At 38.8% G+C, this 18,054-nt stretch overlaps 1 protein-coding gene across 1 annotated transcript in view; it reads right to left on the bottom strand.

Moving 5' to 3' along the window:
- Positions 1 to 8,777, bottom strand: part of KCNU1 (potassium calcium-activated channel subfamily U member 1) — a 50,703-nt gene extending 41,926 nt beyond the window's left edge. Inside the window, exons 1-10 of the mRNA XM_085304228.1 lie at positions 8,613 to 8,777; positions 7,913 to 8,029; positions 6,648 to 6,709; positions 4,630 to 4,720; positions 3,773 to 3,884; positions 3,063 to 3,138; positions 2,546 to 2,621; positions 2,024 to 2,194; positions 1,550 to 1,641; positions 886 to 996 (exon numbers count right to left, since the gene is read on the bottom strand). Of these exons, the coding sequence (XP_085160354.1) occupies positions 886 to 996; positions 1,550 to 1,641; positions 2,024 to 2,194; positions 2,546 to 2,621; positions 3,063 to 3,138; positions 3,773 to 3,884; positions 4,630 to 4,720; positions 6,648 to 6,709; positions 7,913 to 8,029; positions 8,613 to 8,777 (1,073 nt within the window). The remainder of the gene's footprint in view (positions 1 to 885; positions 997 to 1,549; positions 1,642 to 2,023; positions 2,195 to 2,545; positions 2,622 to 3,062; positions 3,139 to 3,772; positions 3,885 to 4,629; positions 4,721 to 6,647; positions 6,710 to 7,912; positions 8,030 to 8,612) is intronic.
- Between the last annotated feature and the right edge of the window lie 9,277 nt (positions 8,778 to 18,054).

Genomic DNA, 18,054 nt, shown 5'->3' on the forward strand with positions numbered 1-18,054 from the left:
TTAATCACTTTCTCTTGAAAATACATGCCTTGTTTCTTGCTTGAGTTTGCCTTCAAATACTAGTCATTAGGGTTTTTTGTGTCTGTATATGTGTATTCTATATTTAAAAGGATTTTTCTACTGGATGTGAAGCTACTTAGTAACTTCAGTCAAGCCAACTCCCAATCATCTTTCTGTTAAGCTAAACAGACTGAACTCTGCATCTCTTCCTCTAAAGCATTTTTTCTTGTCTTTGAACCTTTCCTGTACCTTATTTCCATGCACCCTCAATTCAATAGCTCTCTCAGAATGGAATGTCACAGTATTTCAAAAGAAATGCCTATAATATTCTGCTTACCTCTTACCCCACCATCACTGCATTCCAAGGCAAAATCATGTTTGTGCACCTAGACATCACCTACCTCTGAAGCTTCTGCTTTCAGAAACATGTCTAATAATTTCAGCCAAGTGGAAGAAGAGGATCCGACAAGACTGCTTGTTTGGATGCCTGATATTTTTTTTTTTGCCATAGAAAAGTGGTTTTATTCTCCTCCTTTTGCCATACCCCAGTATGATTTAAGTAGAAGTTACAAATTTCCTCTTACACAGAATAAAAAAGTATTAAAAATTTGAGACAGCTGATAATTAATTGACTGCCAGATTTGGCAAAACTTAAAGTTGAATATCTCAGGGAAACCCAGTTTACTACGCAATTTACAGAGGATTAAGTAACCAAAACAGAAAACATTTTATCATGAACATTCCAGCATTAAAGTCTCATTCCCCAGTTTGTTTTGTAACAGCTATTAATTAGCTATACAGCATGGCTCTCCTTTGCTTTCAGATCTCCTACATTTCCCCTAAAAGAATAAATGTGAATTATTTCAGAGAAACATAGATACTTACTCTCCCAGAAAAAGGATTTCCGTGCAAACATTTCCCTTGTCCTGAAGCAAGAAGTCTTGTAGAAAAGTAGTAACACTCTCCAGAGTGATATTACCGCAGACAACAACATAGCTACAGGAGATCAAACAAGATTTGAGACTCTGAAAACAGTGGAGTGATTGTTACAAATTTGATATTGTATGACATTGTATGTCTGCTTGTCAGTTATTAAACCAATTACTGCAGAAGACATCAGTTTGTGTCTTTGACTTGATGGTAATTTCATCCATCATGACCATGTACCTCAGAAATTATTTTGGAAAGGAAATGTAATTGTTGGAACTACTGAACAGTAGATTATAAAAGGAAAGGTGAGTCATAGAAGGAACTTCCTAAAGCACTGTAAAGCTTGTACCTAATCTGCCCAATCCTGGCTGGCAAAAAAAAGCCAATAAAATAGCCTAATTTAGAGACTGAAGAGATCTACTACATCAGCTAGCTTCTCTCTTCCTTTGAATACAAAGCCTATGCTGAAGGGTGATATTGACAAGGTCTGCTGAGACACTTTTGAGGCAAGGATCAACCAAGAGTAAGTTCCAGGATTTGATTTGAACTATTACAGGAAGCTCCCCAACATAACTGATCTGATTTTTATTTAGCAAATGCAAATAGCAATTATACTTACTTTTTCCCATTCACAACTTCATAGGAAGATTTGTAACTTTTATGGCTTTCAACAATTTCCACAACTTCAGGGATAAAATTTGCAAACAGCACCTAAGACAACAAGAAATATCACATCTCATTCACTTCCACCTATCCTAGTTATGACAAATTAATTTGAGAATTTAAATTGTGTGGAATAACAATCACAAATTTACTTTGGATTCCTAAAATCATTGTCACCTTAGATTCTTTTTGTCCATTATTTTGGCTCTCGTTCAGTCAAGTGTTTGTAGCCTCAGGAAGAAATAATAGAAGCCTTACCAGCTCTCAGAGGACAAAATTACTCTACAGCCATGCCAGTAAGTACTTCACATTAAAACTATGTCTGTGCATAATCGCTGCTGGAACTCTGCTAAGCTCAAAGTCTTTTGTGACATCACTGTTTACTCTGTCCCCATCTATCCTTTCCAGAAAAGGAATAAAGGTTTCTTACCAAACCCCCAATGACGAAGAAAATAATGAAGGTTCGACCCAGGGCTGTTTGAACCACAATATCACCATAACCAACAGTGGACATAGTCACCATTACTAGGTACATGCAATTGAAATAGCTGAGGGCCTGGGAATTTCCAGGGTGGACCCAAGGATCTCCATTGTTTTCTACCTGTCCAAGGGACAAAGAAGAAAGTGAGAGAAAAGTTTAAAGAAGGATTGAATCAAGGGGGCTGATTTGGGTCCATCTCTGACTATTATTTAATAAAGAAAAATTGGCACTATTATAATTACTGTAGAAGTGACTCACTACCAGAAAATGAGGCCTTGCAACTATGTCTGGCAACATAGCCAAGTAAACTGTACTGGCTTAAATCATGCTTTGTCCTGACACAACAAAACTGTTTTTCTCCCCACCCCCACCAGAGAAGGCCAACCTCCTTAGGGAAAACATACATCCAAAGCTCACACAGTAATACTGATTTAAGGCAACAAGAGAGGATGTGTAACTGATTGTACATACCAGGTGAATAAATCCTGCAGCTGTGAGCCAGGTGCTGAGAAATACAGCAAAGAGTTTGGAGAGCTTGATTGAATAACTAGAGATGGAAAATGGAAAAGCCCATAGCTTTTAAGATATCTCTGCAAGAGTCAAAATTTCCTACATAACACCACCTTTGCTCAAAGAAAGCCCTTCTCATGTGTGTAACACTACTTAAGAAGGATTTAAAATTAGAAAAAAATCTTCCTACATTCAGCTTTTCCTATCATAGGCAACATGTCAATAATCTCATTTTTGATCTTTATCAAACTTCAAAACTTCTAAGAGTTCTTGGATGTATGATTCCCACTTATTTTTTCCAGAGTCTCACACAGCTAATAGTTACAAAATTTTCTAATTTCTAGTCAACATCATTGATAATCAGTTTATTTCCATAAGCAATACTATTTTTTTTCCTGTATTACCAGAGTTGGCCAAAATACAGACATCAAGGAGAACATTACACTTCCAATTGTACTTGGTGACAGCTTTGACTTACTTGTTCTTGGTGATCCTGAGGAACTGTAGTATTCGGGGAAGTTCTAACAACCTAAGAGCTCTCAAAAAACGCAAACCTGCAGAAAAGTAAGTCAAAGAGGACAAAAAAAGAAAATCTGCATCTAGAGGCAGAGTGTTTACAGGTATGCAAATAAGTTTAGACATGCCTGTTTTGTTTTCCACATATTTATAGTAGATTCTACATTAAACCTGACATGAGAGGATAGCATTGCTCTGTATTCAGGGCCTTTTGCTGCTAGATTTCCATTTATGTCCTCAAAAAAGGCCTTGAATTACAAGAAAAATTAAGAAATGCAGTTTATTTGAGCTACAACCTGAGAGATTAAGTGACATAATGTCCAGTGGACTATAGACCCCAGAGCATGTATGAAAGTCATTCACAAAAACAGAGTACCATCTTTACTTCCCTTCTGAATAACTCCAGTACCAGTTGGGGAAGTACAGTGATGGGTAAGGCATTAAAACCCAGGCAGGCAGGCAAACAGAACAGAGGCAGTGATTGGTAATTCACAAGCCTCTCAAATTTTAAGAGATTTTATCAGCAAGGCATAATTTTGCTCCCATTTACAAAGAACATTTTTTGTAGTGGTTGTTAGTCAAAGTGTTTRCAAGTTAAAATAAACTAAGTTAGCATTGGTGTAAGATGCAGAATAACACGGATGGAGAGCAGGATCTCCAAGTCTCACTTACCAAGCCAATTCTTCTTTAAATAATAGGAAACAAAAACTGGAGGAATGGTGAAGAAATCCACAAGAGAATTCAGCTCAAGCCAGAACCTCAGCTTGTCATCTGCTGCCACAAACTAAAGATGAACAACATCAAAAAGCATGAAAGCTGGGTGATCTTGGTCTCAACAGAGCAAGAAGGCTCTCTGAGGAAGAGACTCATTTTTGCAGTCTGCTTTTTTTGGATTCTGTGGACACCCACTGAAGGCTTCTGTTTTGTTTCAGAAAGGCTTGGGCTGAAGCCCTGAGAACATAATGGCAGGCTGGACCCAAAGATCTTTCTGTTCTCTTCTCTCAACTGCCCATTCCATCTTTTTTCTAGGGTACCTTTCTCTATTGTTCTAAAGGATCAGTATAAAATCCAGGGACAGGCAGGACTCCATTCTTATTACCTAAAATCATCACAGGAAAAATCCTGCTTTCTAATAACTTGGCCAAAAATTCTAATGCCAAAAGCTAGGATCAAAATGTATTTCACAACAGTACCACTAGTGGCATTTTAACAGATGGCACACAGCTAGCTATCCAAGATAGCTATTCAGCTATCCAGCTAGCAATTCAAGATAAGCAGAATAGAGACCTGGCTACTTAATTGAGTGGTTTAAAGAAACAGCTAATGTGTGATGGCAAATGCTGGCAAAATGCTGGAAAATAAACAGATTCTAAAAAGAAAGCAATTAAAAGAGAGGCTGAAAAAATAGGGCAGCTCTGAATTAAGCTAAGGCAATCAAACAGCACACTTTAGAGTATCTGTTGTCTCATATAGATAAACTGTTCCCTAACAGGTATTTTGAACTCACCTTTCTCCTAAAATGCCCTTACCCGTAATCCAAAGTAAAGCAGGAAGAAAGCATTGAAGCCTGTATCTATAAAAAGGATGCTGTCTGAAAACGAGATCTTGAAATCCTCTGTTCTAGTGGGGAAACAGAAATCACAGTCAGTCAAAGGAGGGAAAGGCAAGAACAAACACAACAATAGATGGGCTATAAAATGACAGCTAGCTTTTTTATTTTGATTATGAAACATTCACTAAACTAGAAGTTGAAAGTATTCACAATTTTGTGTAATTTAAATCACTACTTCCTCAGTGGGTTAGAGAAAATGTTAATAGCAGATTTTTATTGGCATTAGCAAATATACTAAAACACGACATTATTTTATCTATCTTGCACTTTATACTAGAAGGTTCGGTTCTTATACATTTAAGGAGTATTTAAGCAAATCCTCCTATCAACTTCTCCAGGAGCACCTTTCTTCTGCGGACAAGTATCCTCTTCTGCACTCAGCTTAGTCAGAGGAAGAGACTGTTCCTGCAGCTATTTCCTACTGAAGCCCTACCGAACATGGACATCTATCTGCCAAGAGATCAGTTTAAAGCACTAGCTAGTTTCTGGTAAAATCAGCCAGGATAGTTTAAAACATTTAATTAAACTTCCTGTGCTGAAAACAAAGAGTTACAGTGAAGATGGATGCAGGTGGTAAAATCTGGCAGTGGAAAGCTGAGGGAATAATTTTTCCAGCTGGCATCACCTCATCCAACAAAGAATGTTTGACAGTAGCTCAAAAGGCAACTGGGTAGATTCTCACCTGTACTTGCTGACATACTGTCCATATCATGCTGACTGTGAGTTAGGGATAGGGAGTATTTTAAAGGAAGAAACAGAACTAAGTAATCTAGTCCCATAGGTCAGCCCAGGTGTAATGTGTGGGGTGTAATGCTATTCATGGAAAGAAGTGTGTGTGAATAAGATTAACTGCCTGTTTGCTCCTTAGAAAGAAGCCCTTTCCTTTCTGAAGCCATTTCTAGCTGTTTGTCAGATTTATAAGGTCTTGAGATTAAACATAGTATTAGATTGCTCTTATTCTGATTCTCAGGTTTACCCATGCTGGTTGAATTCAGTTCAGACTGCTCCATAGCTTTTATATTTATCTCATTTTATGAATCCATTTTATTTTTCCAATGTTATGCACCAGTCTAAGCAAACCTCTGAGAACAATGCTCTGCATATTAAATTGATCAAAGGGTTTTACATATTAATATCCTTTTACTGTTGAGCACAATCTACAAAATATATGTATTCAGGTGAAGACTGATAGAGGCCATGGTATACTTTTCTACTCAGTCTTGTTATTTTATTCCCATCAAATCATTTACTGAAGGTTGGATTTTATAGGAGAGCTCTGTTCCCATTTAGGTACCAAAAATAGATGGCTAGACTTTCAGAGGAGTTTTGGGTAGTGGATTATGAGCTTTATTAAAAGCCTAGCATTCTCTAAATATTGCAATAGGAACAGCTGAGCTTTGAATGCTTTTGAAAATGTATTTATCAAAATGGATACCAGACCATTTTCAAAATGTTTCCAGCTGTAGTACTTGAAATCTGTCCTTCATTTCTTCTGAGAACCCAGCTTTGAAGGTGTATTGGGGGAAGCACACACAGAAAACAGCCACACACCCRAACATCACCCTCTCTCCTGGCCCAAAACAAAGAAATAAAATACCCCCCAAATTGCTATAAGAGAAAGATATGTAAAGCACCTTTCCCTTCCTGGCTGCATTTTCTAGCTACATGCACTACACAGTCTGCTGCTATCATGCAGTTATGGCAAAGGTATGCTTTTTAAGTAACTGTAATCCCTGGGAAGTTTGGGGATCTTAATGGAACAGATACGTAGCCAACACCCCACAGAGCTCAAAGAGGCCTATCAGGTAACTGTACCCACAGGCTCCTCTGACTAATATCTGTGGTCACAAAACTACTCTTAAGAAAGCACATCAGCTTGGGCTTCCACAGCTTGTTTAAACAAACATTTTGGATAAATTTCAGGAATCTACTTACTCAGCAAGGTCGACAAAATAAATTATGAGTGAGCCAATATTCAGAAGAAACACCAATATCACCTGAAAACATAGGCAAAGAGGATGGTGTGAGGTTTACCCTTGTAGTAACACAGGTTTCAAATCCACAACTAATATCATGCTTTTACAGTTTGTCTCCAACTTACGGCGGAGGCAGAAGGAACAACATTGTTACCTATACTGTAGCAATCCAAGAAAAGGGATGTTAGGCCTACGTACAGTGAACCAAGAGCTCAACCAACATAAATCAACACCGCCATACTGATTTGCTGTTTCTGAGGGCTGGGTCCAGTTGACCTAGTTATTCCCATATAACTCCAGCTGATTAGCTGTAACTGTGAGAGGCTGGAGGATCAGACCTATGTGATAAGCTGCTCATTCACTTGCAGCCATCAAAATCCAATATACAGAAGGAAGCTCATATAAAAAAAGATAATTAAGTTCTGTTGAGAAGTGTCATTGGCAGTAATTTGTCCCAACACCAAAGGCACTGAGGTGAGATTGTGATGGATTGTCTTTTCTGTGCTGTTTTGGTTATATCTTTTGCTTGGCTTTTCAGTGTTTGTCCAACTTAAACTTCAAATTACTTGTGCTGAAGATAAGATGAAAAAACACTAAATCCATTTTTGCAGCTGAGTTCCAGTTGCACTTAGGATAATGATTGTGTGCAATATAGGGCTAAGATCCTACCCATGATTTCTTTGTGTTCAGGAATTGGATAGAGTTAGGAAGCTCTCCCCCCCAAAAAGTATAATATTTAGGGTACATGTTTGAATTCACTTCATTTACAGCCTTCCTAGTCACCTCTGTTTACAAAGGTCATTACCATCTGGCATTCTTCTGGTGAAGGAAGATGGCACTCTCAACCCACTGGACATGCATTTAAAATAACAAAAATCATCTTCATCAATACCTTTCTAAATGGTTCCCATTTTAGTAGCCATGGTTGAAAGAGTAAGCATCAAGCAAGCGCTGAGCCTCTATAATTATCCACAAGATGGAAGTTGTGTAACCAAACCCAGCAATCTGTCTATAACCAGACTGAGACAAATGTCTCAGCCATTTTATCATTTTTGCTCTGCTTAGGAAGACTTTCCAAAGCACTTCTCCAGGTCAAATACACTTCTATTAGGGAAAAGTCTGAAGTGGATCATCTGAACTGCAAAATCTGGCATATGCTTGTGTTTTCACTGTGCCTTGATGTTCTCAGAGGAACTAGTACACAATGCGAGCCCATCTACTGACCAGCACACGCCCCATAGATGTTTGAGCTGATAGCATCATTTCCACTTGTGTATAGAAGATTCTTATCCAGTAGACTGAGCTTTGTTTCCTTTGGTAAGGCCACCAGACATCTTTGTCCTGACAGAGAAGCAAATAGACTGTTATCCTTGGGCTTATCAGACTGTTTCTCAGGATGGCTAATGCCACCAGATCCAGACACAACCAAATCTAACACAGGGGTCAGTAAGAATGTGTAAGAGATAGTGTTTTTACACCTAAGAACCTGTGCATTTAGAACTGACAGGTCATACGCAAGTGTGGATAATTGTGATCATTATTGAAATGGCAAGCATTACAGTGGTTTTGTGTGCATCTGTGTTTATCTTATGCATATATAGGTGCTGAGGTTTCTGTATGTATGTATTTGCATGGCTTGTAGTATCTACATTGATAAAACCACTCTTGCCTCCTCCTCTCAAAAGCAGGACAATAATATCCAAAACACTAATCTTGCAAAAGTAATCATCTTGGAGGTAAAACCAATACCCTCAAGTTTCTCCAGACCAAACTTCCCTTGAGCATGCCATGTTCAGTGCTCTACAACAGACAGTACAGACTTTGAGTATTACTTCAACATAAAAAAAGAACCTAAAAAATTTTTCTTGACTCTTGCATTCTCATATCAACACACAAAATACAAGCTATTTCAGAAAGACTGTGCCTTTACCTTATTCCTCCAGATTTGCTCTAGGATGAATCCATAAGCATATTTGGCTAACCTGAAAGCCAGTATGGTAAACATGCCTCCCAAAAAAATGAACAAGGATGGTACAATAAAAGACAGCTGAAAATATAGTGCACCAGTAAGGCCAAATTTCCCTATCATATTATGAATCACTTTGTTTTGCCTTCTCCCTCCCCAGCTTCCTTAACTGCTCAGCCCTGACCTTCTAGAACACTCACTGCTTTTGTGACACTGCAATGACATCAGTATTTGTGCTGTCCATCATGATGTCAATGATAACATAGGATAATGGAAATGGACACCCTCAGAAATGGAAAGATTTGAATAAGGGTTTTAAGCTAGAACTGCATCACAGTACTTTTTTCTCAAACATTTTAATTTATAGAGCCAGCTTGTGCACAAATTCACTCTATAAATAAGTTTCTTAATTTAGACCCACAAAGACTCACAGGTGCGATTCAAGACTATCAAGATTATGCTTCCTTTCATGAGACCTGCTATATGCACATACTGCAGGACTCTCTCCCCTTGGAAATTTCCATTTTGCTTTTGAATCAAGTCCCTCTATTGTTCACAAACAAATATAAGCAAGACACCATAGCACTGAGAAAGTAGATGCTTTGATAAGGGTTGCAATGGTAACAATGAACAAGCAAAATAAGACTGCTCAGATGAATCTGAAGATGCACTTAGTCTAATACTTTTGTCTCTGTCAGTGCCCAATTGTTAGTGAAGAATTATATCTTTCCTCTACTGCCTTCATTTCACTGGATTCCCCTCTTTCTTTCCTAGATTGATAAATTTCTTAATCAGAAGAGTTTAGTGAGRTATGTCAAAGTTTTTCGGGATAGGAACATAATCAACTTGAGACAAACTCACTTCCATGTCTGCAGGTGAAGCATTTCCTTTGAGCCACGTTACCTTTGCATCCCAGTATATAAAACCACCTCACTTCCCAGAGTCACTGCAACCTTGGACAAAGAGGAAAACAAAGCAGAGCAGCACAGTAAGCTATTTCCCACAAATCACTCAATAAAAAGATTTCAGCTTGCACCTCACACCTTGCAGGTCTAGCTGTCCACTGTCCCATTCACAGCTGGTGTGGTAGCAATGGGATCAGATGCCACCAGCTTACTCAGTAACCTTCCCCCTTTCTACTGAAACAATTTCATCAAAAGCTTTAGGTCTAACAAAAAGTTTTGAAGTTTTGTTTTTTTTAAGCAAACATTGCACATGAACAATGCAATCAGACTCTTCTTCATGCAATCAGGACAGCTGAGTGTGGACATAGTGATTTTGCCTGAATTGGGAAAATGCATGCCTGGGGCAGGGGAAGAATGATGAAATAACAGCACAACAAGTTCTCAGCTGGAAGGCAAAGAAAACCAAAACAAAACAAAAACCCCACATTACAGTAGTCTTTAAATACAGTAACACATAATGCCTGCCCCCCACTTTTCTCTCAAGATGAGTGTCAGAGGGGCCTGTGAATGATTGGAACCAGTAGGGTTTTGAATGGTAAGGGTGGTTGTGGGGACAGTTTGTCAACTGGTAGAATCATTACTGATGTTTTCATGGAGATTAATACACCACAATTACAGTCACCTCCTCATCTAAGGCTCCAGAATGCCTGAACCAAGAACAGAAAGAATTTTAAACACATTCCCAAAGGGAGGGGAAAAAAAAATGTTCTAAAGTGAGGAATTTTTCTTTTCCATCCTGATGTAACTAGGTTTTACTTGCACATGTTAAATTTGGCTGTATTCTTACCACCTCTTAAAGCTAAGCTTTTCTGACCCAGGACTGGCAGTTGTGGGATAGTCTAAGTCTGAAAACAGGGCTGTCTGAGGCTCTGGACCTTCTCTGAAATGCCACATATGAGGTCTACTATCAACAAAACAACATATTGAAGCATCTGTGCAAGTCAAGAGCATAATACAGGCAAAGGAAGTAATAAAGACTGTTATAGAGCTCTCCATCCACTATCTCAGTAAAAAATGATGCCAGACACTTTCTAGGACTGTTCATGAAAGCAGTTTTAGACAAGCTAAAAAGTTCTTAAGACAAGGTAAAGCCTTGAGGTTAAGGTAGCAGGTTGGAACTCCGCTGCTCTTAGCTCTGTCACAGAAAGCAGGGTTTAAGGCTGCAGTGATCAGTCATGCCACAATACTTACTCTCCCCATAAACTAGTGACAGCAGAGTTGTCTCTCTCATCCTGCAGAAATTCCCACTTCAGAAAGTTCCTCATCTACTACTATTGTAGTATATTTCTTACACTTAGTCCCTGCTCTGTCTCAAATCCCTTTCTGAGGTGTAAACTCTTCTCTGCATCTCTCTCCTCTGCTGCTGTAGGAAGGGTTTGACTGAAGATGGCAGACTTTGCCCATTTTGTTTGCTATTGCTGAGTCAGGACTGGTAAAAGATCAGCTTACCATAACTTGTAGCTCATTTCTAAGTCCAACTGTCCCCAGAACAGAAACAGGTCATTCACAAACCACAACCACTCAACAAGAGTACAGAGCTGCAGAAAGAAAATGATTTATTAGCATGCAATAGCATGCTGCCTTGTCTCTGCAGTGAAAGATACATAAGCCAGGAAAGGGAACATGCAGCAGAGAGCAGACTTCTGTTTTATTTTCTTTCATTTGACTAAATCAAAGTTTACCTCTATTGATACACACCTATGTAATTAAATACAGAGTGGAAATTCACCAAGAGACATAACACTTTGCCCATTTCCTGTGCAAAAATAGTGATACTTACATTCAGATTGCTTTATGAACATGGAGAGTTCCACACCTGTCAACTGACAGCAAATAGCTCAGTCGTATCAACATTTCGCAGGTAGAAAAACCTGAGAGAAAAAATTAAGGCCAAAAATGGAACTAGCAGGGAACTTGACTTCCGGAGTTTGAGTAAGCATAGAGGCTTATGCTTACGCTGCTCTGTTTTGCGGCCAGATGAATTCCACTGCAACAAATCTGTATGATGCTCGGCTGCTGCCTCTAAGATGGGTGTTTACAGTGCCCATTCTGGCATATCACTTAGCTAGTTTCTGTAGTCAGTATAATAAAATAACACTCTCCATCAGCAATCATTATAGACTTCCTAAATTAAGCTCATGCTCTGGATTTTCCCAATTCATTATCCTGATGGTAAATTCTTCCAAAGGCTAATTATCCTTACCCTGAAAACCTGCACTACTCCCCCCACCATAACTCCTATGCTAGTTCCAGTTTCCAGTGAAAACTACATCTTGACCTTCCAGCCAAATACTACTGTATCTTTTCTGCTGGCTGGCATCTAATATCAGAAATAATCTTCTCTGTATTTGAGCTTGCACATTGTGATGGGGTATTCTCTCTATTTCCTCTTTGATAGCCTAAAGGGATCAAGCTCCTTACCTCTTTCACTAGAAACACGTTTCCCAGACCCTGAATCATTAATACGGCTCCTACAAACCTTTCCAATTTTTTAGCATCCTCTTTGATCTGCAGGCACCAGAACCCGATGCATTATCCCAGTGAAGATCTGGCTAATGTGGGTGGATAGAGCGCTAAGCTTACTATGTTATATCTGTGACGGGAAAGATTTGATTTTGAAGTGCACCAGTTTGAGAGGAAAGAAGGATAAGAGAGCCACTGAACTGGGGAGACATTTCCTGAAAAGATTAAACTTCTCTCTGGGTAATGAGAACATTCACAGTCACATTAGACTGGATTAAAAAGAGAGATAAATTCTGCTCCTTCAGACCACAAACCAATAGTTGATTCACAAGGACTGTAATAAATGTCTCCTTTGGGTAGATTCTCTCTGTAGTGAACAATTAGAGAAGAACTTACATCTCCCACTGGAGCAGCTGGCTACTAACACACCCAGGACTCTGGGATAAATGGGCCTAGTGGAAATCACCTATCTTTGTATTAAATGGAGACACACACAGACTGAACAAAGCAGTTGTGCATAAAGATTAAATACTTAAATCCTCTCTCTCACGGCTTCCAAGACTATCTAGGTAAGAAGGCTAAGAAATTAAATTGAGAAACAATGTACTACAGCCTGCATTTTRCCACTCTTCTTCCCACTGCAGTCTCCATTTCACAAGAAAGTGAATATCTATGCACAAATCCAGTATTCCTCTTATCCCTACTTGGCAAATAGTTCCTACTTTCACCATGCTCTGAACCTTCCAGGTGCAAAATAAAACAAATTGTTCTGGAATTTGAAAGCAAATGAGCCAGGCTGCTTGCTCCAGGCTTCCAATTTAATAAACATGCATCTATATCTAATGGACAGTCTGTCACTTCCCTTTAATAGAAATCACCTGCTCCTCTAATAATCATTAAACAAATTGACAGCACAACAGCCAGGGCCTCTCATCTTAATGCCACCTGCAGCAAGAGGAAAATAATCCACTAATATCTTTTCAGAAAGTCTATTATTCTGCCTAATATGCAGCCTCACCCTGCCAGACACACCCTTAGCATGTGACAAAGGATCAACCCTGCCCACGAAGAGAATGAATGGTCTAGAAAGTCTATTTATATAGTACATATATTTTATTAATTACAGCATTTCCTTTTTTTTCTCCTTGATGAAGATAATAATCCCTTATGCTTCCCGCAGTTCTTCTTTCTGATAGAGCCAGACCCTGAGCAACATTATGARCCATCAGCAACCATCAGAATGAATGGGTAAATTATTGACCTGCACTTATAGCTCAAATGTATTTGCTTCAAAGAGCTGTCAGGCCAGGAAATGCTAACAGTACTGAGATCTGGAAGTTTCCAAAGAACCTACTGTCCTGGAGCAATTAGAATTGTCCCCCTGTATGTCCCTCACAGGGTTCACAAAGTGCTGGGATTTGTGGCACACAATCGACAACAATTATGGAGTTAACTGTAGAGCTCTCGACAGACCCAGCATGGTACTTTTTTGTACAAGCAAGAAAAATGCCTAGGTTTAGATGGAATCTGTTATCAGATAATCCAGTATGCTGGAATAGCTAAGTAGTTATGTGTTTTGTTGGTCTTCCAGAAATAATTAGACATTCCAGGAGTACCACAGTCCTATGCAGACTTTTCCATTAATGGATGATTCTTCTTGGCTCATTCACTACATGCAGGGTTTTTGAGACAACTAGATATATCTCCTATCATAATATTCTATATTAGTACATGTAAAGTCACTGACAGGCCACAACAAGCCTTATCAAAGTTCAGGTAACAGGGTCTCATCTCTACTAGCTGAAATCACATCCCTATCTACACAGTGGCATCTATCCTATCTTCAGAGCATGCATGCGTGGGAGGGAAACTGCACATCTTTTCCAGACAGGGAGGTGAAGCAAAAGGAGGATTACATGATTTTCTTGTTCCTCCCCAAAGTTGCACAAGAGGTCTGCAGATGAGAGGAATTAAAACCATGTCTCACAAACTCTTCAGCCTCTCAGCCATCCTCCATTTACAAGCAGTGACAAACAACTCTGCAATCAAACCTGCCTTGTAGAAATCTCAACTGGGCTGATGATGTCTCAGGGTATCTTTTTAACCACAGCTTTTTGTTTGTTTGTTTTAAAGGGTTCTTACTTCTGATATCAGCTCGAAGCCAGATCTCTGCTCACTTCATCACTGTGATATTCACTGCAAGGCACCAATATATGCCAAGACATAGGATTACATTTCACAAGTCCACTGAAGCTAATTTAGATGGTGTTGTAGCTGCAAATTAAACTCTGTAAGCTCTCCATGAAGTGGTTTCTCTTTCTGTCTCTCCTCTGACTGTCTAGCCTGCATTTGTAGGCTGTCAGCTTTACCCAAAGCATATAATTTTTAGAGCATTTCCATATTTACAGTATCAGAAAATTCAAGGATAAAGGCAAACAAGTATCTAAAGATTTCTCTGATTAAGTACTAGTCCTCCAAGTGCCAAGATTGAAAAAACACTTTATGTATACTGACAAAAAATTTTGTCAATATTTTTCTTTTACAGAATAGAAATTGAGCTGCCAAGAGGCTGGGAGATTTTTCTATGCCTATTCACTATTGAAAAACGCAGTAATGGAATGCAGGTCTCCTGACTCTGATTGCCTTGTATGCAGAGTGTTTTTTTTTTTTAATCCCTTCACTATTAAGAACTGTGTTTACCATGATGGTGCAACTGTGGGTCATCACTGCTCTTGCTCCTTATTTCTGGGTTATGTGGCATTGTCGTAACCAAAATAATGTTCAATAAATCACTTAGATCACTTGAAATTTAATTTATCATTTACTGTACAGAAGTACAGCACCTTTCTCTACAGTGTGTAGAGAACATTTTCAGTATTGAAATACACAAGTTTTCTGCAACTTAAGTTTAYGCAACTGAAACGTTAGTTTAGCAACTCTTCAGCTCTAGATCTCAAAATACTCTAGAAAGGCAATCTGCCACTGCAACCCCAGTATTCTTGATGAAATAACAAAGGTATCAGATAATTGAAAATCATGCAAGATAAGCACATAACCAGAAGATTTGGAGCAGAACCAAAAGCAGATGACTCTAGGTCCACATTCAACCAACCAGTCAATTGTCCTGGGAAAGCAAAAGAGTCAGTAATTTCACAGATTTGATAATGACCCAGGACACTACCTGGTATTTTATGTATGAAGAAGTGCCAAACAACATTAATTTTAAGGCAAGGTTGACTGGGAAATAAGACAGAACAGAAAGAGAAGCATGACCGTGATTGTCCAAGGAGGTTACTATTGCTATGGGATTTATGAGCAAACTAAATCTGAGAAGACCAGAACTACTGATTAGGGGCAAAACATTGAAACATACCAAACTGATCACCTTGGAAGAAGTAAGAAAATGGAGGTGGTTGGAAGAGTACAGAACAGAACTTCAGAAAAAAATTGCAAAGCCAAAGGTGAGGTTAATTATCTTTTGGATTAACACAGCCATAATGTAATGCTGCAAAGAGAGACCTGGTCATAAATTGCCTCAAGGGAAGGAGATGACAATGGGAAGTCTGTGTGGAGTTACTGAATAATAATACTGAATCAGAGCATCTGCTATGCAATATGGTTTGAACTTTGCAAAGCCCTATCATATAACTTGTCATTTGGGTTGAGGAACAGATTACAGATCTTCCAGCAATGTTCAAAAACAGACCTATTAATTTTTTTTCTAAATAGAAGTTTCTAAACCCACTGTTCTCACTGAGATGGCATTTTAGCTAATAGATAGGTCTCAAAAAAAGTATAGTGGAATCTAGTAAAGGTTCCTGTCAGGGCAAGAAAAAGTTCTAAATGGGAGCTGTGGCACCTTCAGTCAACTTAGAGCATAAAATTGAGTAGGAAGCAATGCAGGAACATTATACTGGAATGGGCTAAGTGGGCCATCAAGTTTAAGCTTTCATAGCATGAAAGCAACAGCAGTGATACCAGGTATTAAATAGCACAGCTGGAGATGCTTTTCCCCCCCCTCCAGTGATATTTCAAGACTGTTCTTAGAAACATCAACAGAATAGGATAGAGAAGGCTGACAGCAACACTGCCTTTCTTCCAGTTAGAGTTTCCAAGTGAATTCAGCACTTATTTGGAAAGCCTCAATCAAGGTACTGAGGGGGTTGCTCAGCTCATTTGTGCATCTAGTCCTTYGTATGGGTACTGACTACACAGGAACCTCCCACAAGTCTTTTGGGGAAGTAGGTGTTTCTCAGTCCATTATGTAAATTAAAGATCAATCCAGGGTCTTTCAACAGCATTACCAGTACAAAGTGAGGCAATGCTTGTTGACTTTGCAAATTAGAAATCTAGCAGTAGCACCAGTAGTCTGATTTGGGCCAGGATATAATTGTACTTAGACCATACAAAAAGATAATCTGGGCCTCAAGAAGTCCGCATTTTCACTCATCTTTGGCTAATTTCTTACTTCTGCCTCAGGTTTTGTCAATTACAATTAAGAAATGCCAGTTTTAGGGAGATGGTAGAAATTTAGAGACAAATTTAAGACAGAACTGTTCATCTCCTTTCATAGGATGGATTTGAGGTAACAGATAACCTAACTTAATTTTTATTGATCCATTCTACTGTCATAGGTATCTTTCTAGATGCATAAGCACATAATTCTATATGAAAACATGTTCAAGTTGCAATTAATAAGATCAGAGCATTACTGTGGTACTAAGTCAAGACACTTTGTTCCTGACAAAACAGATGAAATTTTAGGGCATCATTAAGTCAACAGCAAGAATACAGGGTTTGAGGGAAGAAAGTTGCCTTTATTTTACCCCCAAATTGTTACTCATTGTAGTTTTTTTCCATTGAGGTATGGCAGTAGAAGTTTTCTACTATGCACTCTGTGCATACATGCATTTAGAAGGCAACTATCAGCTCCCATCCTAAATACTGAACAAAATTACATTAACAGTGATTATACCAGGATCTGCAGATCCCTGAAACACATCCTTATCAAAGGGGGTAGCCATGTTGTCAAATTACCCCCTCTTGCAATTTCTGCTTCTGATCCTACTTTTCCTCCAGATAATATCCATTACAGACTTCATGTTCCTTTTTCATGCTCATTAACTTCAGCTATTTAATTCCTGTTTGACATGAAAATGGGAAATGCTGTTATCCATGGAACAGATTCCTTCCCTCTAATCAAATCTGCTATCTGAAAATTGAACATTATTACTGCATTGTTTCCATGGAAGAGATTCCTTCCCTCTAATCAAATCTGCTATCTGAAAATTGAACATTATTACTGCATTGTTTCCAGCTTCTGTTCAGTGTTAGCCAGACTGTGCACTCAGGCTTGAAAACCTCTGGCTCACTTAATTTCCAGTTTAAGCTGTGTGCTGTCACATATATGAAGGAATGTAATATTAGAATACCTAAGGAGTAATCTGATTCTTGGGCCAGAACTCAGTCTAAAATCTGTTTAATCTAAAGTTTGATGAAGCTGTAAAATGCGGGGGTTAGTTTTTCCTCTTACAAACCTTTATACATGGAGCCTTTTGGGGAGAAGAAAACTATACTCATTGAGATTATGAATAGCAGATAGGAAACATAGGGGAGAGACTCAGACTGCAGTTGAGATAAACTGCAACTCTCTGCACTCTCTGTATGAGCCCTTGGTGATCCCTTTCAAGCCACTGTACATGGAATAACTACCAGATAGTCAGAGGGAAATAAAGGCTGTCACACCAGTGCAAGGTCTGCCACATCCAAGAGCAGAAAGCATTATGCCAATTACATGAACTGCAGTACAACTTCTTTGTGCTACTACAAGGCTGGAAATACCTAGCAACAGAGAACATTTCTTAGGGTTCATGCACTTACAGAAAACCTGGCCAGCATCCTCATTCTAAATCAGATATCACCTCAGTACATTACTTCCAACTTGTCTTTAACTTCTGTATAACTTCAGAAGT

Source organism: Rhea americana, unplaced genomic scaffold (assembly GCF_003343005.1).
Source record: "Rhea americana isolate MKP2758 unplaced genomic scaffold, rheAme1 scaffold_204, whole genome shotgun sequence".
NCBI lineage: Eukaryota > Metazoa > Chordata > Aves > Rheiformes > Rheidae > Rhea > Rhea americana.